Source organism: Pelobates fuscus, chromosome 5 (assembly GCF_036172605.1).
Source record: "Pelobates fuscus isolate aPelFus1 chromosome 5, aPelFus1.pri, whole genome shotgun sequence".
Lineage (NCBI taxonomy): Eukaryota > Metazoa > Chordata > Amphibia > Anura > Pelobatidae > Pelobates > Pelobates fuscus.
The window spans coordinates 287,658,434-287,685,470 of record NC_086321.1 but is presented as its reverse complement, the minus strand read 5'-3'; the positions used below and the strand labels follow the sequence as shown (position 1 = coordinate 287,685,470).

Genomic DNA, 27,037 nt, shown 5'->3' with positions numbered 1-27,037 from the left:
TGGAACTTTTACAGTGTTTACATAATAGCAAGATGGCGGGACATCCTGGTATTCGCAAAACTTACGCCTTGATCTCTAAGGACTTCTGGTGGTCTACTTTACGGAGGGATGTTGAGGAGTTCATCGCTGCATGTGAAGTTTGTACTAAAACCAAACAACCCCATACGCTTCCATGTGGACTCCTGCAACCCTTGGAGGTTCCAGAGAAACCATGGTCCTGTTTGGCCATGGACTTTATTGTCGATCTACCTATCTCTAAAAGACAGACTGTTATCCTCACCGTGGTTGACAGGTTTACTAGGATGGCACACTTCATTCCCCTGCCTAAACTTCCGTCTTCTCCCGAATTAGCAGAGATATTCGCCAAGGAGATTTTTCGCCTACATGGGATACCCTCTCAAATTGTATCGGACAGAGGCTCCCAATTTGTTTCCCGCTTTTGGAGGTCCTTCTGCTCTCAACTTGGTATTAAATTAAACTTTTCTTCTGCCTATCATCCTCAGTCTAACGGAGCTGCTGAACGTACCAACCAGAAAATTGAACAATATTTACGATGCTTTGTTTCTGAACACCAGGATGATTGGGTCGGTTTGATTCCTTGGGCGGAGTTTGCACACAACAATCTCGTTTGCGATTCTACTCATTCAAGCCCCTTCTTCATGAATTATGGTTTTCATCCCTCTATTCTTCCTTCGGATTCTCCTTCCCAGGGGGTGCTGTCGGTTGATGTTCATGTTGCCAATTTGAGGAAGTTGTGGGATCAAACTCGACAAATCCTTGTGCACAACTCTATGTTGGTCAAGAAACACGCTGATAAACGTAGAAGGGCGGCTCCGGTCTTTGTTCCAGGTGATAGGGTATGGCTGAGCACGAAGAACATCCGTTTAAAAGTGCCCTCCATGAAGTTCGCTCCTCGGTATATTGGACCCTACAGGGTGCTGACCCGTATCAATCCGGTTGCGTATCGTTTAGCTCTTCCTAATACCTTACGCATTCCGAACTCGTTTCACGTTTCATTGCTGAAACCACTCATATGTAACAGATTTTCCTCCACAATAGCCCCTCCTCGCTCCGTTCAGGTGGAGGGTCAGGAGGAGTATGAGGTCAACTCTATTATTGATTCTCGAATCTCCCGGGGGAGAGTACAATATCTGGTTGATTGGAAGGGAAATGGTCCTGAGGAGAGGAGTTGGGTACCTCAGGAGGATGTTCATGCTCCCCGTCTCCGCAGGGCGTATCACTCTCGCTTCCCATCTCGTCCCGGTTCATTCCGCCTGGTGGGCGTATCTGGGAGGGGGGGTACTGTCAGGGTACCTGTGGTCTCTACCTCCAAAAGAGGTAGAGACTTAGCTGTTCCACCATTCAGACGGTCTGATGACTCCCTTTCCCGCGGTCTATCCGGTCATGCAAGGCCGGCCGCGAGGGAGTGACTGCCTTTTACACCATCTAGGCAGGAAGTCATCATCAGGACACTCCCCCGGATCGACCTGTCAGTCAATTGCTGCAGGACCAATCAGGACGTCTCGGAGGTGTGGTTACTGCTCTGAACAGGGTATTTAACAGAGCTTCCTTCATTAGCTCATTGCCCTGTCGTGGTTCTAGCTTGTTCTAGTCACTCAGTGCTTGTGTATTCTATTATCCCTTTTGGTTTTGACCCGGCTTGTTTACCTTACTCTGCTTATCTCTGTTACCCTTGATTCGGCTTGTCTCTCGCTCACCTGTCTTCTGTTACCCTCGACCTCGGCTTGTCTTTGACCATTCTATACGGTACTATTTACGTTAGTCCGGCCATTCTAAGGTCCGGTATACGTATCTGGCTACTGTTTGTACTCTGCGTGTTGGATCCCTGTCCCGATCCTGACAGGAGGTAGCTGACAGGAGCTGCAGGAGAGGTAAGTAACCGCTCTGCAGCCCCCACAGCCCCAGTCTGTATTATGGCAATGCAAATTGCCATAATACAGACATTGACTCGAGTACAAGCCGAGTTGGGGGTTTTCAGCACAAAAAATGTGCTGAAAAACTCTGCTTATACTCGAGTATATACGGTAATTCATAACTGAGAACATATAAGGGAGCACATATGCACTGCCTGAAATTGTGTTGAAAAATATGTCCAGAAAGGAATGGCATTTGGTAAATATTTTCAGCTCCCCCTACTTGTTTTAGCAAATTGGTAGGCAACCTTGGGCACTCCAGATTATGTGGAGTACATATCACATAATGCTCTTATAGCCATAATGCTGGTAAAGTGTCAGGGGAGATGCAGTCCACAACATCTGTGGTGCCAAAGTACCCTGTTTTAGCATAAAGAATAGCTGAGGTTGGGTAAACGTTTACTTCAGTTTATAAATGGTTTGCTTGGGTGTACATTTTCAGGTTCAAATGTGAGTGGCCATGAGTTCAACGGGAATTTCAAATTCCAGGTCAAAATTGCTGAATTGTCAAAATTGTCAGCTGTGCTTTGTTTGATGATTTTGGATGAAACTTAAATTTATGTTCACTTTGAAATCCAGAAAATTCACACTTTAGTGAACAGCTCTGTTTGCACGTTGATGCAAATTATCTACTGAACCAAAACTCATGCCCCCCAATTTTGGAGGGAGAGCCCATATTTTGCACCTACATCCAGGGCCGCCATCAGAAATTTTGTGGCCCCAAACACAGCTCAGGGGCAGGGCCCCTGGGGGTGTGGCTGACATTTTTAAAGTGGCCCGATCGCACTATTACACGGTCGCAGCGCTGACCAGGACCCTGAAGATATAGGGCCCTAAATGCTTAGGCCACCCAATGGGCCCCATTAGCGTGCGGTCCGCTACACATGGGGCCCGTTCATAACAAACGTTATGATTGTCACCCACTGATGGCGGCCGTGCCTACATCCCTCTGTCCCTCTTTTCTATCTCAACTTTCTTTTTCATACATGCCAACATGTGGCAACCTGAGGGACTTGTTTGTGGGGTCCTCTCTGTTGCAAGTGGGCATGGCTGCCCAGGTAAGGGGCGATCTCACTCAAAAAGGGTTTGGGTCTACCAAAAAAAAAGTAGGCTCACCCCTTCACAGGCAGCTTAGCCACCCGCCAGCTATCAGGACCATGCAGGAAGCGCTGCTGAAGTGCTTCCTGCATGGTCCTAGTTCTCACTGCACAGCTTGAGCGTGTCTATGATGTGCTCGCTCTGTGCTGACTGAGGACAGTTACCAGGTGTCCCTATATGCAAGACAATAAGGAACTAAAGCTGGACAGATGGAATGCAGGGTCTTCAGTAGGAGCTCCGTATTCTTTGTTGTGTCTTAGTGTATAACAGAGCTCAACAGCAATAATACAGCAATGTGTCTTTAAAATACAATACGTAAATGTGTTTAGAAATCAGTCTGTGTAAATAAGATACATTGTTCTTGTTATAAAGTACATGTTGGTTCCATAAATTATTAGTAAGTCACCTCAAAGTTTTCAAACCCCTGGGCACACTCCCACCCCTAAAATGAAATGTCATGTGATATGTTGGGAAGCATAACAAAACTTCCCAGCAAATCATTAAGAATCTAACAACTACTGGCAGGCGCCCACAACAAATATGGCAGACAGGGCGTCGCCACCAGAGGGCTTCTGCCCGCCCCCAGTCCTGGCCGCCTTCAAGAAAACGTCACTTCCGCTTCCTGCCTGTCCTTTTTCTTCTCCGTTGGGCCGCCGTGCGGGTGGGTATGCGCTGTGTCCGCTCCGTGTGCCGTGTGATCGCCCTCCTTGCGGCTCGCTGAGTGCGTGCTGGCTGTGTGTGATAGGCAGGGGGCAATCCATCCGGGCCCAGTCCGCCATGGGCAGCCTTATAGGGGGCTCGTCTGAGACAGAGAGGCCGGGAGCCAGCCGACCATGATATCCACATGGCGCATGGGCCGCAGCCTCTATATAGTGATACTGTATATAGTGTGATACTCCTATATAGTGATACTGTATATAGTGTGATACTCCTATATAGTGATACTCTAATATACAGCCTGTGTACAGTGATACTCTAATATACAGCCTGTGTATAGTGATACTTTCACTGTGATAGAGTAAGAGTTTTTACCTAAATTGTTTTAATAGAATCTTTGTATGGATTACAGTAGTTCACTTAACTACCCACAAAGTGATTGTTAAATAATAAACATTAAAGTACTATAGAAAATACTTTTTGTTATTATCACTTTTTAATTTGCTCTTGGTTGCACTAGTGAATGCAGCTGATACTTTATTTGCTGCTACCAATTGTATGGGCCCTAAATCAAATTGCCTGTGTCTACCACAGATGATCCTTTAAAATGACAATATGACCATTCTTGTTTTCTTTTGACAAGCTTTCTGCTTCAATATGCTTTAACAAGTGACACTTTAAAAAGTCACAATAACACACACTTACCTCCCTGTCCTGAAAGAGTTAAAACGTTAAGCATATACTAAATTATACTTTTGTAAATAACTAATCTCCTTAAATTTCACTATTCAATATGATTTCAGATTGCACAATGAAACTGATATTGCATAAATGGTTTTCAGTTGGCAACAGCTAACTGGCTATTAGCTGGGGAAGAGTATCACAAGCACAAAGAAATCAACTAAAATTAACAAATCAGAGAATGTAGTTTATCTAGAATAGGATTGTATATTTTCAAATAAGTGATAATTGCTATATATTTGTCCATTTTAAAGAGAAAAACATTAGCAACAAGATTGATATCTGGTTCTTATACCACAAAGCAACCAAAATATGTTTTCTGTTGCAACATTGTGCATAATTGAGCTGCCGATTTTAGACGTCTATGTTCTGTCAAAGCATTAGACTATGGTAAGTCTCTTGTGCACCATCTGCTATTGCATCTACTGTAAGAAAGTTGCTGTGAAAGTGTTTAGGAGAACCAGATTCTACTGATTACCAGGCATGTTCATATGGATGGGTACACTGCTATGTTGGCAAAGCAGTGATGAGGACTGGTTGAAAACGTAGGTGGATGTGAAAATATTTTCCCGTTATTTCCATTTGTTAGTAATTCTGACATTACGTTTTATAAATAAACTTAAATGCTACTTAACTTAGTTGTTGCTAGTGACAGATACTTTAAAGCAGAATCAAATTAAATATTGAAATATATTCTTATGGATTTTTTCATTTAAGTATGTATAGGTGTTGCTCACAATTTTATTTATACAATTATTCAATTGAAGCAACTGGTTTTTATATTTCTCTAGATTTAATACATTCACTTTTAGATCACTAAGATTTGAATGTAGTTTAGTTTCTACATTTTTAATGTTTCTTGAAAAGCTTTTTTTTAATATTTTAGCTGCATTGTTGGGACTTATTCTGACATCAGCCAATTGCTATTAAACAGATTTGTCATCTCCCCTTAAAGGATCCCCAAAGGCATCAAAATGCAGATCTTCGTAAAAACCCTTACTGGGAAAACCATCACCCTTGAGGTTGAGGCCAGTGATACTATTGAAAATGTCAAGGCTAAAATCCAAGATAAGGAAGGTAAGTGGAGCGGAGTAAGAACCTTGTTTTGAGATGTCACTAATTACTCTCAGGATTCTTGATTATTCCTATTTGTCAGGTCAATGAATTGGCAAGCTTAGAAAATGGTGTTAAATATGCTGACAAAATAAATAAGGCTCTTTCTAGTTATTGATCCAAGTTTACCACTTTGCCTCAGCAGTTGGTTATTTTCATGTGGTACATCAGTACATTAAATGGGCATTTCAAACACCATAACTGCTATGGCACTCTGTTGTGCTTCGGGTGCCAGGATAAACTGTTAAACCGTTAATTAATGGTTTGACTTTTATCTTTCTGTGTTGGCATCTTGGTCCTTCTAGTCTGCAGAGATATGCTAAAGCACACATGCATTTCAAATTTGATACAAAGAGCTGACACATAGACAGTGATTGAGATCCTAAGTGCTAATGCTTTAGCATGAACTTTCTCTGTAGTATAGTTGTAGAGACTGGAAGGGTCACCGGTACCAACACAGGCCTCAATTTAATATTGTTAATTAAGCTTTCCAATTTTTTAAAATATTTTTATATTTAAAATTAATTTTAATCTAGTTAATCTATCTTCTAAATATAACAAAACTAACATTATTTCTCATGATATTAAATCATTTGGAAGGTTTATCCAACAATATTAAATACAGGCCATCGCCAGAATTGAGTATTTAGGCCAAATTAAATTTAGGCCAAAGCTATAATTCTTAATCTTGGTTACTTGGTTACTAAAATAGTTTTTAGTCCGACTATTTATTTATTTATTTTTTTAAATAGTCGTTCAGTTTGAGTTTAGTGTTTAATGAATAAACAGCTTTGTATTTCAGAAATGTTTTAAGCACTTTTCTAGTACCGTGTCTGTATTTTGAAGTGGATATTATCACCACAATGACTTATTTACCTGTTAAAGGAAATATATAGCATCAAAATTAACACTACAGTGTGCTAGTACCTAGTTGGATTACTGCCCCTACCCCATAAAGTAGTCATTTACTTGCCTTTACTCCATTACCTTGCAAGTCCTGTCCTGCTGATCTGTCTCCTTGGCTGAGGTAAACAATCTTTATGATCTCAGCCAATCCAATGCTTCCACTAGGTAAGCATTGGGATGCTAGTGGGCATGCACAGCAAAATTCTGCGCAAATCAAATGCTCTCTATGAATTGGTTATTCTGCTGAAGCGCCTCTATTAGCTGTCAGGAAGACAGCCACTAGAGGGTGTGTTAATCCTCCAAACATAACATTTGAGTGTCTTCTAAATGGCAATGTTTTACATTGCAAGGTTAAAACTAAAGGACTACAGTACCCAGATAATTATTGAGATAAAGCGGTGTGGGTGTCTTTATTGGTCCTACAGTGTCACCGCTAGGTTCCTATATTTTATGGCTGAAATTTATTATGTTAATCTATAGTTATATAGTACACTACGTATAGACCACAAATTCTCCAGTGACTTTACAAAGAACATGAGACGGTGTATGAAATTATTTTTCTTAATATATATTTTACATTTTGTTTCATTCACGGTTTGACTTTTATTATTTGTTCAACTTTTTCTTAATTTTGTAGGTATTCCCCCTGATCAGCAACGTCTGATTTTTGCTGGAAAGCAGCTTGAAGATGGACGTACTCTGTCTGACTACAACATTCAGAAAGGTATAAAGATTACTATTTTATTGTATATTTTAACTGATTTGTGCATATCCTTTATAATTAGAGTGGGAAGATATTTATTCTGCTCTCCCCCCCCCCCCCCCCCCTTTCAGCCACTTACCTGAATCAAGCGCTGATGTTGCTTGGTCATGTACTTAGAACATCTCCAAATACTATATATCCAAGCCAAAATATATAAACAAAATTCTAAAAAGAACATGCAAGCTTCATAGTAGCTCTGATTTTCGTGAATTATAATGTAATTAAGGAATGTTCACTTGCAAAATAAATGATTTATTATTCCTATAGATTAATTGTGTAAGGTGCATCCCACAATTGCCCCTCTTGCTGTGCTGAATTTCCATTCTTGAAAGCAACTTTGTTACATCCCAAGGTCAAATTCGTTGGATACCTATCTGCTTTGATCAGTGTTGAGATTTCTATCTTGCAATGTAAATCTGTGTAATTATTGGCTATAGGTTATTCATGGTTCTAAAACATTGTTTCAAATCTAGCTTGCACTGCACACAACACATGCATTGTTTTATTGAGATGCCTCTAATTTGCTTTCCTAACTGTGATAACTTTCAGAGTCCACCTTGCATCTGGTGCTGCGTCTGCGTGGTGGCATTATTGAGCCTTCCCTCCGCCAACTTGCCCAGAAATACAACTGTGACAAAATGATTTGCCGCAAGTAAGTGTTTTGTCACGATGCTGCAGTTAATGTTAGTGTTGATTGTTTTATGGAATACATGCTTCTCTCCACATTCGTTCCTATTTTATAAGCTTGCTAACAGTTGGAGAGAACCATGCACACCCAAAGGAAGAATACTTTCACCATAGTGCTCCACATGGAGGATGCATTCCCCAAATATCTAGTGGAAGAGTACAAAATGTCCAGGCACACTGGGTAATTTCTTCTGGAAGGCAGTTTTTATTTGGATTCGAAAAATTATAACTTTTATTCTTTCCTTTAAAAATAAAGACTGCCTTCCAGAAGAAACTACCTGGTGTACCTGGACATTTCCTATTTAATAAGCTGAATGTTAAATAAAAAAAACTGTCCCTTTCAAAGAAGTGAGTTTCTTGCTATTTCACTCCAGAAAACACTGTTTCGGGATGTATTATACTTGCACTGAGCAGCCAATGTTTGGCAGAGAGTCAGCTGACACTCTCAGCCATTGACCTGCACTCAATGATTCCCTCTGTCCAATATGGTGACCGAGCAGGATCTGCAAGACTAGCTCATTGGCCGAGAGCATGAGCTGATCTCTCTGAGCCAATGTATTAAGCCCTACATTGTAGAGCTTGGTTCAGGCTTAGACCTTTTGTTTTTCTGTTGTAAGGAGTGTTACCTGGTGAACCCCAGGAAAGACGTCAAACTACTCCACTACTTACAATGGGATGCCACAAGGGAACTTCTGGCGGTTGGAGTGCTTGGGATCTTCCTTTACCACTTTTTCAGCATAACTATCAATTAACATAAATGTATCTCTTTGCATTCCTATCTGATAGCATTATATTTCTTTCCAGATGCTATGCCCGTCTTCATCCTCGTGCTGTAAACTGCCGCAAGAAGAAGTGCGGACACACAAACAACCTGCGTCCCAAGAAGAAGGTCAAATAAACGCTCCCTGATGCTTGTTTTTTTGACTTCTGTTGAGAATTAAAAATACCAAAAAAGAAAAGCTTTGTTTCAAAATTCATTTTTAGTACTTCTCAAATGGACACTATTATTCTGATCGCCTAACACACTGCCTGGCAGACTCACGTGTACTCTTTAACACTAACCCTTAATACAAGCCTATAATAATATAGAAAATAATGGCACGGTGTACTAGGTGCCAAAGGTTGCCTATCCCTGTACTAGAGGATCATAATACGGTCTGGTTTATGAAGACATTTTTAAACCCCTCAGCCTTCACTCTACTGATATTTTTTTTTTTTTTTAAAAACCCTCAATGTTCTTTTCCCCAAATTGTCCAGATTACCGGTTTGTATTTTATTTATTTGTTGTCTTCCTGTATTTACTGAAGTGGCTCAAAGTTCAGCTTTGGATAAGTTACCCATAGCCATCATGTTTAGGGGGGGGGGGGGGGGATTTCTGCCTGCCATATACTACATTATTTCACAAGGCTGGTCTGGTCATGGATTCAAATCCTCTTGGTGGGTGATTTTAATTTTTTGGTTTAACCTCTTTAGCATGCCAAGATCACTAGTGGCTGTATGCTACTCTACTGTAGCAATGACCCTTCAGTCCCATACTGTCTGCTTTCCCTGCTAGGAGTGGCTTTTTGGGGGGGAACATTTTACATGGTGGAGCTGAATTCACTTGCACATCGGAGTATGAATGGACAGACAATTTCTTTAGTCTATATAAACGATATTCTATGTTGCTAGGGGAACAGCACTCTAAGCAGAATGGCTTGTACAACTGGTTCATCATAGGCGTCTGTCAAAAACTTTTTATTTACTAGCTTTATCAGAAAACTATATATATATATATATATATATATATATATTTTTTTTTATTTTTTACCCTTATGAAAGTTCATTGGCCTTAAAGCATAAGGGAGGGAGGGGGGGCATCAAAATGTAGTAAAAGATATATTCTTGCTAACGAGTCTTCTTCGTGTCTAACAGTTCATTTGTATTACATTGAGAAACTTCACTTGTACATTCTTACATTTTTTTTTTCCACCATAACAAACAATACATTCTATGTGCTTAAGGTGAAAACCTGGTGTGTGTGATGTTCAGTGGTATCGTGTATTACCTTATTTCAAACTCTCTCCCACTTTTCCCAAGCCCTTTGGATGGTCCAGGAAGATGAAAGGAGGGATGTGTAGTTCATCTGACATGCATGTCCAGTGTGTCTATAAGGCTAGACAATTGCGGGGCTAAAGTGGATTTCCATGCTTTAGCTATTGATGTGCAATTAATATCAGTATTATAATCAGTGCTGTGGAGTCGGTAGATATATGTTCCGACTCCTCGGCTTTTTGTACTTCTGACTCCGACTTTCCGACTCCTCTGTATTAATATGCAAATGTATTTTATACATCCCTTGAAGGAAAGAAAGGCAACATACATGTCATTACCACAGGACTACTGGTTGGGAAGCTAACAGTCTACTGTATTGAACCGTTTAAGCAAAAGACAAACACAATGTTTTATAAAAATGTTTTTATTAATCAATCAAGTGGCTGGATAGTAGCAGCAGGCATAAACATCAGGAACAGGAAATTTACCAGTTCAAAAATACAAACCACGTTATTTGGTTGTTTTTGAACAAAAACAAAGCTGATCTATATGAACCAAAAACAAAATCTTTAAAACCTAGAAATGGTTTATATTAATCTTGAAATGTAGTTATAGGCTTGGCAAATGCAAATCAATTCAATGTAGAAGGAAGAGAATTGCCTCTGCCAGATCCTCTTTCATAGAGGCTCTTAAGTCAGACTTTATTTTTAGGGCTGAAAATAATCTTTCAACACTGACTTGGGTGGTAAAGTAAAGTCGGCTCATTGGGTCGACATAAATAGCCGCTAACAAGATTTCATTCTCCAGCAAAAGACTGTCTTTTCATCATTGAAGATGCAATGCCCTCAGCTAATAACCCCCCATTTTTGTTCAGGCGCTATAACAGGCTCTTCCATTCCAAGAGGAATTTACCCGGGGTTAGATTGTCACATTGCAAACTCTTGGTGACAGTGAAGGGGTGAGAAAGAAGGGTCTCCAGCTCTTTTGTTTGTCCACTGGCTTTCAGTTAATGCAAGATTTTCATTGTCTATTTCTTCTATGAAGTATTTAAGTTCAAGCAAACGCTTCACTATTAAATAAGTGCTTCCCCAGCGAGTTGTCCTGCAAAAAACATATTTACTTTATCCCTTATCAGTGAGAGGCTAGGTTACCCATGGGCGCTGCGTTCCCTGTAACAGCAGAACACACTATGGAAAGTATAAGTATCGCCGCTCCTAATTGTGCGTTGCATGCCATATAGAGAAGCACATGAAAAGCATGCTTCTTCACGATCACTTAACGTGTTCGTTTTGCAGTTACGTGAGGCACTGCATGCATTGGTCTTTATTCTTACAGTAGAGAAGTAATTAATTATAACTTTTTCTGAATTGGGACATTTAAACTTGCTTTTTTTAATTCCAATCTAAATTTAGTATGAGTCGGCAAACAATGCACCGACTCCAGGTACCCAAAATTTCCTCTGACTCCTCGACTCCGACTCCACAGCCCTGATTCTAATCATGATATCTAGGAGTATTGGTTGGTGTGTCCAATAATAACTCAGGCTTAAACTGAAGTGGGCATGGAGCCACCTATGTGATCAGATGTACTGCTGCCCAGAAGCAACGGAGGAAAATCTATACATTTTAACAACTTTGCTAGCAGAATTAATAGATTTCATTCTACTTCCACTGAAGCATGAGTAGTCTACTGTGACGAGTACACTTTAAAACAGAAAAGTTTCAGTGAAAAATTGTACAGATCTGTTTTTGTCAATTTTTTTTCTTCATGAAAACACACATTTCTGTTACTCATAGACAAGAGAAATGACTATAGCATACATCAGCCCAAATAACCGAACACAACCAAGAAAGTTACCTGCACACATCTCAAATCATATATATTTTTATAATTTTAATGGATATAATTATTTTTAAGCACACAAGTTTTTTGTTGAACACATCACAGCACATAAAACATTTAACTAGTAGGTAATCTTGAGTTTGAGCTCGGGGAATAAATTATTCTAAAATGCAAGAGTATTTTCTTTCACCGAATAAATTTCTCTAAAATAAGTGATTGGCTTTGGTATCCAAAATAGTGGTTTATGATCATTTCCCAACAATCATTCTCTGTTTGACATCCACTAATTGGAACATTTATAATACTAATGTACCTTTAATTCTCTCCATGAACTAGACTTTGGTGTCAGATGACAAACTTTCCTTTTTTCCGTTTATAGAAATGTTGAGGTTTTAATGGCTCATGGAAATTATAAACTGAAGTAGATGGGAGCCTTCTGGGTTTTTTTCCTTTCTTTTTTGGTTTTGTTTTATTATGAAAAGATTTATAATATGGTATGAATATTGTGTTGTTGTTTTTTTTTTTTTTATATAAAGGTTGGACTGGATATTATTTTTTAAGTTTGAGTGAGAATGGTATTAAAACAATGTTACCTATGCACCTGGCTGGAGACCCATTTTTCAGATGCCACATAATGTATGTATAACTTATTCCTTAGACTTTTCCTATGGTCACTATTGCACTGGTAGCATTAATATCCTAAAATGGGCAGTAGCTTAGTGTTACATGAATATGTTCCATCCAATAGGGGCCCACTAAAGAAATACAGGAACCACATTTTGAGTCGTGGCCCATGGGTTAAAATAACACTTTTAGCACCATAACCACTGCAGCTTATTAGTGGTTATGGTGCCTTGGCATCACCACATTTGTATAGCTTGGAGGAAAGACAAGACATGGGGGATATGATAGAAACATTTAAATACATAAAGGGAATCAACACAGTAAAGGAGGAGACTATATTTAAAAGAAGAAAAACTACCACAACAAGAGGACATAGGTTTAAAAATATCAGGAAGTATTACTTTACTGAGAGGGTAGTGGATGCATTGAATAGCCTTCCAGCTGAAGTGGTAGAGGTTAACACAGTAAAGGAGTTTAAGCATGCGTGGGATAGGCATAAGGCCATCCAAACTATAAGATAAGGCCAGGGACTAATGAAAGTATTTAGAAAATTGGGAAGACTGGATGGGCCGAATGGTTCTTATCTGCCGTCACATTCTATGTTTCTAAGTATAATGAAAAAAGACGGGCAAAGTATCTGAAATGAAATATAATGCTATCACATAGGAACTCCTAGTAATTTTCTCACAAGAAAAAAATAATTTCTATGTACGTTCTTCAAAAAATATCACTTGGCAGTTATGTTCAAAGAGTGTTAAAGGGACATTCCCGCTTGCTAGATAAAACACTGAATTGGACAAGAACATGGAAGACGCCAGCAGGCTTGCTGATGGAGGCAGAACGAGTGGCTGCAGAGCAAAGGGGGTGGGCAGATGTCGGAGCAATAGAAGGGGACTTATAGTCCCAAAATAAAGATTATTTGGGGACTATATGTTCCCTGTAATAATAAGCCACAGTGTGGGGGATTACTGTGGGTGCGTTATTTGAGTGCAGTTGGAATAAAGGATTAATATATACAGCAGGGGTGCCCACAAGATAGAGCCCCAGATGTTGTAGAACTACAACTCCCATGATGATTTACATACCTTGAAAATGACACCACGAAAGCTATAGTTTTACACATGAGACATGTACAAAAGAGATTCGTCAGACTGCCCTCTCTCCCCCTCCCTCCCCCCCCCCCTACCAGGGTAACATCCAGCGAGTTAAATGGACACTCCAGGAACCCAGACCACTTCTGCCCATTGGAGTGGTCTGGGTGCCAACTCCCACTACTCCTAACCCTGCAAGTGTAATTATTGCAGTTTTTTATAAACTGCAATAATTACCTTGCAGGGTTAACTCCACCTCTAGTGGCTGTCTATTAGACAGCCACTAGAGGTCACTTCCTGATTTGTAGCAAGGATTTTCCTTGCTAGAGCGTCGCTGGACGTCCTCACGCTGTGTGAGGATCTCCAGCGTCGCTCATTTCCCCATAGGAAAGCATTGAAATTCGTTTTCAAAACTTTCCTATGGGGAGACCTAATGCGCATGAGCGGCATTGCCGCGCATGCGCATTAGGTCTCCTCGGCCAGTGGGCGGGATGAGAGGGAGGAGCGGCGCGGAGGAGGAGGCAGCGACGAGGGACATCGCCGCTGCCTCAGGTAAGTGACTGAAGGGGTTTTTACCCCTTCAGTAACTGGGGATTGGTGGGTGGGAGGGAGAGGGAACCTCCAGTGCCAGGAAAACGGATTGTTTTCCTGGCACTGGAGTTTCCCTTTAACCCCAAAAGCTTAGGTATGCACAGTGGCTGGCCTGAAGAGGCCTAACCCTGCCGACCCAGACTCTTTTGTCTCCTTCTTTACTTCACTTTCTTTTCTGCTCTTTCTACTTGCTACTCCCTGGATGGGACAATGGGCACTGACCCTTATATTCGCATACGATAGGATCCAAAGGAAATACAGGGGTCCATGGAAAATGGAAAGGAAGTCCAATTCCCCTCCAGGGAAACAGACCGCAAAATACAACTATGTAAGCGGTGTCACACCATAAGATCAGCTTGTGTATGGTTTATGTATAAAACTATATGTTGTGAAATGTGATGAGTCTTGATAATCACAGTTTCCAGGCACTTCTGTTCTTGCCAAACGTAAACTGTATGTACACACGCTAGTGTATGCTTTATTGTGTTTTTGCACCACTTGCACTGCATGTTATGTTTTTGACAAGACTATCACAACTAAGTAAAGTATTTAAAAATAAAATAAAAAATGTTGGGATCAGATGTGCAATAATTTTATTTACTTTCAATTCCTTACCATTAATACAGATTGCCATTAGTCCTCCTGTCCTTGAAGAGGAGCTGTTGAGATTGCATGCTATGTGTAGTGCTTCCTCTTGGCAGCAAATATGATTGTGATCTTTGGTGTTTGACAAAGCATTTTCAGGCTGCACTGGTAGAAACATAAAAGTACATGAAGAACGTAGAAGCCTGTTTGTGAGTTTGTTTTACAATGGTGAGTAGTGTGTATACTATACAGCATTCTGTGATGATCTCTATTCATCTCTGGCTGCCCCGTTTGTAAAATATAAATGAACTGTGTTGGATGTGTGTGAAGTACCATATTGCCAGGAACAAAAGGGGATGTTATTATTAGTATGTGTTATACAAAAGCACTATGCCAACACCATTCACGATCTGCTTATGAATTTAATCTGACAGAGAGTTATGGGAGTTGTAGTTAGTAGTCACCTCTGATAGTGTTCTGGAAGTTCTTCTGTAAACCAAGTAAGGTCTGCTTGAGGGAGAACTCCAGGTACCCACACATGATTGCTGCAATGTGCAAATAGGCAACATTTTATTTTATTTCCTATGGCTCAGTGGTGATTCTAAAGGAGAGAGGGTCCTGGTACAATAACCCCCCCCCCTCCCCCATGTCAAGGTAGCCAGCAGGTAGACCCCTATCTGTTGTACAACTCCCACAATGCGTTGCCAGCTTGGCTATCTATATATTTAGGGATTTGTTTGTATGTAGTGTTGTCTTTGAATGCTGAGATGTGTGCACATATAAACATACACTGCCCCACATACACACACACACACACACTGCCACACATACAGATATAGATAAACGTACTGACAATATACATATATACACACACTGACACACATACCGACACATAGAAATGCATAATGACAACATACAGATATACACATGCTGGTTAAAATGTACACTTTTATAGCCACCCGCCAGTTAACTACCTATAGGGTGCAGGAGAGTGGAATCCTTGGGGTCCAGTCTGCAAGCTGAGGCTGTTGGGAGTTAAGGGCTGGATGTCCTGGTCTGCAACCCTGCCTCTATGCCGTCTCCTGCTCTCTCCCGCACAGGTCCACGTCTCTGCTATGTGGGAGACTGTCTCTAACTGCGTCCCAATTCTGCCGATAAGATAGCAGTTGCGAGGTTAAAGGGCCACAGTGCTCAACAGGCTCCTGCTGCCACATGTCCACCAAGTGGTCCAATGTGCATGGGGCAAATGAACGGCGGTAGTTCCACCACTGCTATGTTCAGATCGTGCCGCTGTTGATATTTTGTATATAATGTTTTTAACAACTTTAAAAAAAATTTTTTATAATTCTTTATTTTTTTTTTATAACATTTATACTAGTAATGCCACAACAGCTGTTGCCAGAATTTCAATAGCTAAAGAAAGAAAGACAATTGCATGGCATGCAAAACTGTGGACATATTTTAAAGTATGTAAGAGTGTACAGTAGTGTGGTGCAAGTCATTGTGTGAGTGCACACAAAGGGTAAAAGGATTGAATGAACAGACACTTTTGATAGTTTTACGCCTCTAGGGAGATTTTATGATGCTATCGGCAGTGGTGTATCCTGGTTTTGTGCTGCCCTAGGCATGACAAAACCCAGGCACTCACCCGCCCCGCCTTCTAAAGACACATACACACTCACTGGCAGACACATATACACTCACTGACAGACACACATACACTAGCTAGCACACATATACACTCACTGACAGACACACATACGCATACACACTCACTAACAGACACACACTCCCTAACATAGTCTTTCTCTCGCTCTTTCTTCCCCTCCCCCCAACCCCCTACCTTTTGGAGTGCTGGGGTCCAGTGGGGCTGCTGAGTGGCTGGCCGTCACTGCAGTTGGCGAGGGAGCACTGATCCTCCTGTTCAGCTCCTTTGCTCGCCGCGTAGTGACGAGCTGGAGTGACGTTATATTATTTTTAAACCTTTGCCCCTCTAATTTAGGACTATGTCCTTTTTGTTGTGGTAGTTTTTCTTCTTTTAAATATAGTCTCCTCCTTTACTGTGTTGATTCCCTTTTATGTATTTAAATGTTTCTGTCATATTCCCCTGTCTCATTTTATCCTGCAATCCATGAACCAGCTTAATTATTAACTTTGCAGAATTAAGGGGCCTGGGACACTGCACCCAGACCTCTTCTGGTCTGGGTGCCTATAGTGTCCTTTTAATACTGTCACGGTTCTCACAGTTCCATCCAGACAGCAAGGCATGGTCGCCCGAGAAGTGCCCAACAGGCGAACCTGGAGCCTTCTGCATCCTGAGCCTGAGTTCCTGCCTCTGTGCCACTTCTTTTTCAAATAAGTTTTTAGAAAATGTATAACAAATTATACAAACATTGTATTGGGGTAGGTGAGCAAAGGGAAACTTGGAAGTGGGGAAGGGTGTCCATTTATTATAGTAATACAAGTACTAATGTACATAATATAAATTGTCTAATGATCCAATTCAACAATAAGTCAGCTATCATACACAATAGATTTTTTTTAACATCATCTTCCCATTTGTCCCAATAATATTTTAGTTTTGTGAAAGAATGCATATTGCTCCTATGCGACAATTCGTGTGCTTTATTGTCAACAATTAAATTAAGAACCTCTTTTTAACTGATGGTGTATTTTTCGTCTTCCAATATCTAGGCAAGCAAGAGGTAGCAGCAATCAGGATGTGGCCTATTATTATTTTGTCAATTCTACTTGTGGACTCGGGGAGGTTTTTAAATAACGCAATCTCCGAAGTTAATATACCAATAGTTCTATCTACTTTAACGATGAGATCATTAATCATTTTCCAGTACTTTGCAATTTGGGGGCAATACCACCATATGTGAGCCATATTTCCCAAACCCCCGCAGCCCCTCCAGCACCTGTCAGATTACATGTTATTCATGTTATGAGTCTGGATGGAGCCAAGTACCAGCCGTATAGAATTTTGTAATGGTTCTCAAAGTGGTCAGTACAGAATTAATGTTTTAAAGAAACTGAACAACTCTTCAAGCTCGTATTGTGTACCCAGCTCCGTCTCCCAAGATACCATGTGTTTCAGTTTGTCCATGGGTTTGGCATTATATAATGAATAACACTTAGCTATTGTGCCTTTACAAGGTGAATTATATAAAAACTATTTTTCTAACGATGCTAACTCTAATGATTTATAGTTTTTATCAGTGTCTGGTACATTATATTTCTTTCAATTTTTCAATAATAAACATGCATTCTTCTTTATGTTCATTCGTTAGTCCGTGTCTAAATTTTAATTTCTCAAATGGAAGAATGGCATTACCGTGAAAAAAACTATCTATGTTTGTTATATGGTACTCTTTCATTAAAGGGACACTATAGTCACCTGAACAACTTTAGCTTAATGAAGCAGTTTTGGTGTAAAGAACATGCCCCTGCAGCCTCACTGCGCAATCCTCTGCCATTTAGGAGTTAAATCCCTTTGTTTATGAACCCTAGTCACACCTCCCTGCATGTGACTTGCACAGCCTTCCATAAACACTTCCTGTAAAGAGAGCCCTATTTAGGCTTTCTTTATTGCAAGTTCTGTTTAATTAAGATTTTCTTATCCTCTGCTATGTTAATAGCTTGCTAGACCCTGCAAGAGCCTCCTGTATGTGATTTCAAGTTCAATTTAGAGATTGAGATACAATTATTTAAGGTAAATTACATCTGTTTGAAAGTGAAACCAGTTTTTTTTTTTTCATGCATGCTCTGTCAATCCTAGCCAGGGGAGGTGTGGCTAGGGCTGCATAAACAGAAACAAAGTGATTTAACTCCTAAATGACAGTGAAATTGCAGGGGAATGATCTATACACTAAAACTGCTTTATTTAGCTAAAGTAATTTAGGTGACTATAGTGTTCCTTTAAATCTAGATTCAAAAAGGGCATATGTTCTTTCAATAGTTCAATTGGCATTGCTCTATACACTCTTGCAATGTGGTTGTTGTTTTTAAAAACTATGTCCCAGGCCTTTAGGGTGGTTTTTGTTGATAAAAATAATTTAGTCGTTTTTTTTTTTTTTTTTTTTTAAGATGGCCAGGGCAATTCCGTAAGTTTAACCCCTTAAGGACCAAACTTCTGGAATAAAAGGGAATCGTGACATGTCACGCATGTCATGTGTGCTTAAGGGGTTAAACGGGAGAATATTTGACTCTTCTATTTCCATCCATCTAGGTTTGTTAGTAACTATTAACCCCTTCAGGACGGAGTCAGTAGTGCACGTTCTGATCAAAACAAAACGTAAACAAAAACTGGAATTTGCGCTATATGTCTGTTCAACCGTAATTCACCTCTTTCATATTAAATGCACCCACACTTATTATATATCATTTTGTTCAGGAGAAACAGGGCTTTCATTTCATATAAAATATTTATATATGAAACAATTTATTATGAATAAAATTAAAAAAAACTGTGAGAAATTTGAATTATTTTTTTTTAATTTGTAGTTCCGCCTCACATTTTAGCTGTAAATGTCATAATACTGTTTTTACGGTTTTACTGCAACAAAATGCACATATTTGTAATCAGCGATGTCTCACGGGTACAACAGTACCCCCCCATTAACAGGTTTTATGGTGTTCTGGAAAGTTACAGGGTCAAATATAGAACGTTCCATTTTCAAATTGAAATTTGCCAGATTAGTAATGTTACCTTTGAGACGGTGTGGTACCCCAGGAATGAGAATTACCCCCATAATGGCATACCATTTGAAAAAGTAGACAACCCAAGGTATTGAAAGTGGGGTATGTTTAGTCTTTTTTTAGTAGCCACTTAGTCACAAACACTGGCCAAAGTTAGCGTTCATATTTGTTTTTGTGTGAAAAAAGCAAAAAAACTATATTTGGCCAGTGTTTGTGACTAAGTGGCTACTAAAAATGACTGGACATACCCCATTTGCAATACCTTGGGTTGTCTACTTTTGCAACTGGTATGCCATAATGGGGGTAATTCTTATTCCTGGGCTACTATACGGTCTCAAAGGCAACATAACTAATCTGGCAAATTTCAATGTGAAAAAAAATGAAATGCAAGCCTTATATGTGACTCTCTAACTTTCCAAAACACCATAAAACCTGTACATGGGGGGGGGGGGGGGCGGGGCTGAACCGCCGAGCTGGATAGTCGCATGCAGGCTGAGCTACTGCAAAACCTTTATAATTTAAGGCATTAAATCATGGCCTACAGCCTGGAAGCAGAAGGCAGCGACGGACCTTAACGCTTGGGGCACAATGGATCCAGGGAGAGGCTGGCTCACCGAGCTACAGTCCCCTGGAGAAGAAACCATGGATGTCTCAGATGGGGCCCTCCTTGGTGGTGAGTGGGGCAGACGGCTGCTGCCCTCCTATCCTGCCAAACGGAGCCCAGTCAGGGTCCCAGCTCGGAGTGGCTTAGGCACCGTTCCCCCCCTATGGACCGGTGGGGGTGATCCCGGTCCTCACCCGATGGCCCCAACCACAACACCGCAACCAAGACCCTGCGACAACATTACCGTGGATGGTGGGCCGAGCTCAGCACTTAGGATGGCGGCCGCCATGTGCGCAAGAGGTAGAGGGGCGACCATCTCCCCTCACACGGCAATGGTAACCAACGCAGTTCCCGGGCTTCAGCTCAGTGGACCCGCGACCTCCCGACCTCACTTATCCTGACAGCTATCTGACCGGCAGTGGATTATGGGGGTGCTCCATCCACACTGCCGATAATTGCTACACCGAGGGGACGGAGCATGACAAGGCACTGCTGCACCAAAGCTAATCCCATACCCACCTTCCACTCAGCTACACTCACAGAGTAACCCAGCGCAGAGAAAAGCGACAAGCCTTCACAGGCACCAACCTGCATCATCCCTAGGACGCCAACCCCCTGCTACAACATTACAGCAGATCGGGCATCGGCTAACCAACAGACAGCTCCCTCCCGTGCGGCCTCGAGACTACCACGGTGCCGGCCCCTACCTGCCGTGGCGACGCCAGAAGCCTCGATCAACTAGGGTGATAAGCTTAAAGAAGCAACATACCTTGCTCCAGCATGTACTTTATTCTAAGCTATAGCAATAGATATCACTATAAACAAAAACTTTTTAGTTACAGCCTTAAGAGCCACTAATATTGTTAAGTAACCTTATATGACTTGCATAGCCTACCTGCATAACTCACACCTCTATGTAATTAATCGACTAAATAATGCTGTATATCTTCCTGTCATAACGAGACCTTAACAAAAAAAAAAAAATGTGCACAAACAAACGTATATCCCATTGTACCTATTGTCTGACCAACACGTGGACTGCCTTTGGGGTACCCCGTGTAAAGCTGTACCGACTTATGCACTGCAAAAATAAAAAAAAATAAAAAAAACCTGTACATGGGGGGTACTGTTATTCTCGGGAGACTTCACTAAACACAAATCTTCATTTTTTTTAAAACAGTAAAACCTATTACAACAATAATATAGTCCATAAAAGTGCCGTTTGTTTGTAAAAAATTCAAAAAACTTCACTTTTACTTAAAATATCATTGTTGTAATACAATTTACCAGTTTTAAACACTAATGTTTGAGTTCAGCGAAGTCTCCCGAGTAAAACAGTACCCCCTATATACAGGTTTTATGGTGTCTTGGAGAGTTACAGGGTCAAATATAGTGCTTGCGAATTAAATTCTCTGCACTTTTTCCCTGTGTTGTCAGGCATGTCAATCAAATTTTAATTAATCAAATGACATACCGTATATACTCGAGTATAAGCCGAGTTTTTTAGCACATTTTTTGTGCTGAAAATCCCCAACTCGGCTTATACTCGAGTCAATAGTCTGTATTATGGCAATTTGCATTGCCATAATACAGACTGGGGCTGGCAGAGCTGTACTTACCTTTCCTGCAGCTCCTGTCAGCTCCCTTCTCCTCTGCGCCGTCCGTTCAGCACCTCGGTCAGCTCCCAGTGTAAATCTCGCGAGAGCCGCGGCTCTCGCGAGATTTACACTGGGAGCTGACAGAAGAGCTGCACGGACGGCGCAGAGGAGAAGGGAGCTGACAGGAGCTGCAGGAAAGGTAAGTAACATCTCTGACAGCCCCCTTCTCCCCCCACTGAACTGCCAATGCTGGACCACCAGGGAAGGAGCCCCCCTCCCTGCCATGAATCAAGCAGGGAGGGGGGACGAAAAAAAAAAAAAGAATAATAATAAAATAAAAAAGTTAATTAAATTAAATAATAAGAAATAATAAATAAAAAAAATTAAAATATTTTTTAAAAAAAAATAATAAAATTGCCCACCCCCCACCAAGGCTCTTACACACGCACTCATACACACACTGCACTCATACACACACACTGCACTCATACACACACTGCACTCATACACACACACTGCACTCATACACACACACTGCACTCATACACACACACTGCACTCATACACACACACTGCACTCATACACACACACTGCACTCATACACACACACTGCACTCATACACACACAGTGCATTCATACACACACACTGCACTCATTATACGCACGCGCTGCACTCATTATACGCACGCGCTGCACTCATTATACGCACGCGCTGCACTCATTATACGCACGCGCTGCATTCATTATACACACACTTGAAATAAATATTCAATTAATATATTTTTTTAGGATCTAATTTTATTTAGAAATTTACCAGTAGCCGCTGCATTTCCCACCCTAGTCTTATACTCGAGTCAATAAGTTTTCCCAGTTTTTTGGGGTAAAATTAGGGGCCTCGGCTTATATTCGGGTCGGCTTATACTCGAGTATATACGGTAATTATGTTAAAAAATTACTTAAATATACATGTAGAATTTTAATATATATGCATTTATAGGTATTTTTTTTTAAATTCTTTATTTTATTTGTGCTTGAGATGACAGTAGACGTGCAAGGCCACAACAGCCGTTGCAGGCTTAACATTAGCAGTACAATTTGTGGCAGAATAGCCAGCACATTTTTATACGTATAATGTGAGACTAATAAACTTTATGACATCCATAACGAGTGGTAAAATGCTGGAACATACGGTTAACAAACAATGATACTTCAGAATCTTATAAGTAGTAATACATGAGCCAATATATGTAATGAGCGAGTTATGGTACCTTAATGGGCTATTGTTAATAATGGTTATACCAGGCTGGAAATGCATATATTCTAATATAGTACGCTCGTGGTTGCGCACCTAAAAGTAAGCGTGTAAGTGTAAGGTCGACAGGCCCTCGAGCTAGTTGCCATGGAGGTGGCCAGTAGCAAGCTGTCTATAAGCACAGCATGGTAAAAGGTTAGGACATATCGCCATCTCACTGATAAGAGGGCTAAGTACTAGTTTTGAGTTCTCTTGCTTTAGCACTATGGCGGTATTGTGTTAATGTGAAACCCTACATTCTATAGTAATGGCACGGATATGCTCAGGTTTAGCGTACAATATTCAAACAGTTCTAACGTAACCATGGAGGCTGCTCAATTAAAATAATATCACAAACTTTAACAACAGAGAATAATAAAGGGATGATTGCCTGAGATCGTTAGGTTATCTATACTAGCAGAGGCGCGGTGTGTGAGCTCTTCATGTCAATTAACAGAAGGTGCCTGTATAGCGGGGCAGCTGTACCCTATCGTTGGGGTGGGGTAGTGTGTAGTCATCAGAGCATTATTATGATATACAGTCTCATAAGGAAGAATCCCTAGAAGTAGTGGTCGGAATGAGCTAACCTGGTATTACTCGTTCAGGTGTGTATTTAAGCTGAGCTGAGGCGGTTGTTAATAATAGGAGGCTGTCGTCCCATAGTCATGTAAACAAATCATTCAGCCATGTTGTTTGGTATTCTAGGCACTACCTGGGCTTACTTATAAGAATAGAATGAAAGGTTGCTGTGTATGGAAAGGGTGCATTCAGATAGCTTAACCGATCTCTTCTCGGTACGTTGGACCGTAGTATCTCTACTAGTTATGGTTGTGCCATAGTGAAGGCTGCCCTATCACTTACGAGACTCCTGTATGGCCTGTGGTGATAGGTAAAATGAGAGGCTATCCGTGGGGGAAAGACGAAGACAAACATTGTTAGGTGAGGCCTAGATTAATGTTTTAAGGTAAAACATGCCTCTATAGGTATGGCTGGGCATGCGGTTGAGCCTATTGGTGAGGTGTGTGTAGGTTGACGCTGTCAGAATTTCGCGGGGTGCCGGGTTCCCAGTTACTTCAATGTAAGCTTGTCTTATGTGTGATAGGGGGGAGGGAGTCTTGTGTGTGTGGACGTCTGGTTTATGAAGCGGGCCGGTGTATTCCGTGTGGTGCCTCTAAGTAATAAAGTGTATGTATGTTTGCCCGCTGTGGGCGTGTTGTGTTCCGGACGGCTATTGATTTTTTCCCCCCTGATGTCTTGCCCTGCTCCTGTACCTAATGTGAACTCTGTGTGAGCTAGCAGCTATATGAGGTTATAACATAGCAATAAACAGATAACTTTAAAACTTGAAAATAAAAATGAAAATATAACACAGGTATCTGAACACCTTTTAGCCCGTTGTTGGGCAGCACAAGTTCTTGGGTAAGTCTGTGGGTGTCGTGCTCGGAGGTGAGTGGCACTGACCGTCAATGCTCCGTCTAGGCTTGTCCGTAAAGTTACCGGGAATCTCTCGCCTGATGGTGTGGGGTTCTGGTACGTGGGCAGTCCTTACCCCGCCTAAGCCAAATAGCCGCCAGCGAGGCCTTGGTTGTGCCGTCGTGTAAATTCAGCGTTGACGCCGGCTTCCGGGCCGATCAGGTCTTTACTGCAGGTATAGTAGGCCGACGTGTAGTTCACCCCGGTTGACTGGGAGCAATGGTGGTTGCTTTCGTGCGTCTAGGAGGCCAATGTTCGTAAGTCATCTAGTCGCTTGGGGAAGGTGTTATCTGGGGTTATATGTATTTATCTATATAATTTGCGGTTATTTGTATTTTATATATAGAATGTCATTCTAAGTGTATTCTGTTTCCAATATATATATATTAATAACAAATACAGTTAGAATGAAATTACATATGAATATATAATTTATTTAAATTTTGTTTCAATATTTTATTTATTTATTTTATTTATTATTGTAATTATACGTATTTATATATAATATATATGTAGATCTATTTTATATATATATATATATATATAATATATATACATGTTATATATATGTAACGTCATTCTAAGTGTATTTTAATACTAATATATGTATTAATATTAAAATACATTACGTATGACGTTACATATATATAATATGTATATATATATATAAATGCTTTTATTTTATTTTAACATGTGTATTTAATTTTTTTTTTATACTTTCCTACCAGCAGGGGGACTGTCTAATATTTTATACAGTCCCCCTGCTGGCAGATCCATAGCCAGCTACAGGGGGCCATGTGATCGCTCTTTAAGAGCGATCACATTGCCCCCGGGGGCGTCATTTGCCTGAGGGGGGCTGCCTGGGCAGCCCCCCAGAAGAGGATCGCGGCGGAGGTAAGTATAGCTTACCTCCTGGGGGCTTCAGCCGTTACGGCGTTCTATGCCGCCGCAACGGCTTTAAAGCCGCGACGGCATAGAACGCCGTAACGGCGTTAAGGGGTTAAAGCTCACCACCACTGCAGCATTAGTAGCAAAGTAGTACTTGCGGATATCCGGTACCCCAACACCGCCATTGGATTTGTGATGCTGCAAGGAAGTGAGCCTTATCATACTAGTTTTGCCTCTGAGCCACTTCTGAACTTTAAAGACCTGTGTCTATGCAACTAGCAGTTCAGTCAGCAACATAGTTTCGAATTAGACAAGCTTGTCAGTTACCTTGTATCTGAGATAGGTCAATCACCGACATTACCATGTTACAGATACTGCTATGTTTAAAGAGGCACAGTCAAGCCAAACGTACTTTTTTTTTTAACCCCTTCGCGACCGATGACGGAGATTTTCCGTCAAGCTTGTCCGTGCGTTAAGGACCGATGACGGAAAATCTCCGTCATTTACTAACGTTAACGCCAGATCGCCGTGATCGGGGGGTTAACGCTGTTGCTGGGTGCCTCGATGTCAGAGGCAGACCAGCAACTGCCAATAGAGCTGTCCCAGCACATGTGATCGCTGTGACAGCCAGTCACAGCGATCACAGTGCTGCTGGGATTCCTGATCCTCCTCCCTCCACCTCTGTGTGGTTTGAGAAGTGGAGAGAGACGGATCGTTGGTGAAACATTGTGTGCTAATTTAGTTAAGAGTATCTGTGTTTTAAAAGTAATTTTATAACTTTTAAAACAGTTTTAACCCTTTCCCTGCCCTTTTGATCACTGCCTGCAGTGATCAGTTTATTGATCACAGTATTTAACTGTGATCTAATTTTTTTTTCTACCCCCAAGGGTTAATTTTGATTTTTTTTAACCCTTAGTAGTTAATTTTATTTATTTTGTTATTTAATTAATTTAACGTTAATTCCTTAGTTAGCTGGAGTGGGTGGACTTTAGTGGGAATTTGGGAAATTGAGTGTTAGGCTAGTTAGAGACGAAAAGTTTAGAAACTTTCTGAAAAGTTCTGAAAAGTAAAAAAAAAACTATAAAAAAAGTTTACAAAAAAAAAACAGTTTAAAAAAAAGTTTGTTAAAGTTACACCTTCATAATGTCTAGAAGGTACACTGCTGAGGAGGCTTATGATATACTAGCAGCCGACTCGGACGCCACAGACACTGCCTCTGAGAGTGGTGATGAGACTGTGCCAGATACTGCAGGGCTCTCTGTTGTAAGCGCCGAGTCCCCTGACCTGGCTCATGACGCTGGTGACTGGGAACCCCTAAATGATTTCACGCCTGAAATCCCACTGTTTACTGTCAGTCCTGGAATTCAGTTGGACGTCACCAACTACAGTGCACTGGATTTCATGCAGCTATTCTTGGGGGATGATATTTTAGGGGAAATAGTCACCCAGACCAACCTTTATGCTGTGCAGTACCTGACACTTAATGATCAGAGTCTCATCGCCAGGCAAGGGAGTTGGTACCCGACAAGTGTGCCAGAATTAAAAAATGTTTGGCCACGAACAATGCTAATGGGCATTTGTTGTGCCTAATCATTAAATTCATGAAGCACCAATATCCAAAAAGTAATAATCAATACCTAATAAGGTTTATAGTGATATTGGCGGGCACACAACCCAGTTCGGATAGAGTACATTGAGTTATAGGAAAGAAAAATCACACAGAGACCAAGTTGAATATAAGAATTCACACTACACTTTATTATCCACAAAGGGATCTAAGCAAAGTAAGTTTTACTCTCATTTAAGTAGTTGCA

The 27,037-nt window shown here is 40.9% G+C and overlaps 2 protein-coding genes across 2 annotated transcripts in view; both read left to right on the top strand.

Moving 5' to 3' along the window:
- Window positions 1-3,630: 3,630 nt before the first annotated feature.
- On the top strand, window positions 3,631-8,858 carry UBA52 (ubiquitin A-52 residue ribosomal protein fusion product 1). The gene is made up of 5 exons (XM_063455413.1): window positions 3,631-3,693; window positions 5,386-5,507; window positions 7,087-7,173; window positions 7,762-7,864; window positions 8,704-8,858. Exons 2-5 carry the CDS (start codon window positions 5,405-5,407, stop codon window positions 8,795-8,797), a joined length of 387 nt encoding a protein of 128 aa, XP_063311483.1. The 5' UTR covers window positions 3,631-3,693; window positions 5,386-5,404; the 3' UTR covers window positions 8,798-8,858.
- Window positions 8,859-14,804: 5,946 nt separating this feature from the next.
- The window catches only part of REX1BD (required for excision 1-B domain containing), an 81,636-nt gene continuing 69,403 nt past the window's right edge, over window positions 14,805-27,037 (top strand). The window contains exon 1 of the mRNA XM_063455412.1: window positions 14,805-14,894. Coding sequence (XP_063311482.1) covers window positions 14,892-14,894 — 3 coding nt within the window. The 5' untranslated portion in view covers window positions 14,805-14,891. The remainder of the gene's footprint in view (window positions 14,895-27,037) is intronic.

Coding starts and splice junctions, on each gene's coding strand:
- UBA52 (XM_063455413.1), top strand. CDS start 5,405: ATGCAGATCTTCGTAAAAACCCTTACTGGGAAAACCATCACCCTTGAG. Junction 7,174..7,761: donor TGACTACAACATTCAGAAAG/GTATAAAGATTA, acceptor GATAACTTTCAG/AGTCCACCTTGCATCTGGTG. Junction 7,865..8,703: donor GACAAAATGATTTGCCGCAA/GTAAGTGTTTTG, acceptor ATTTCTTTCCAG/ATGCTATGCCCGTCTTCATC.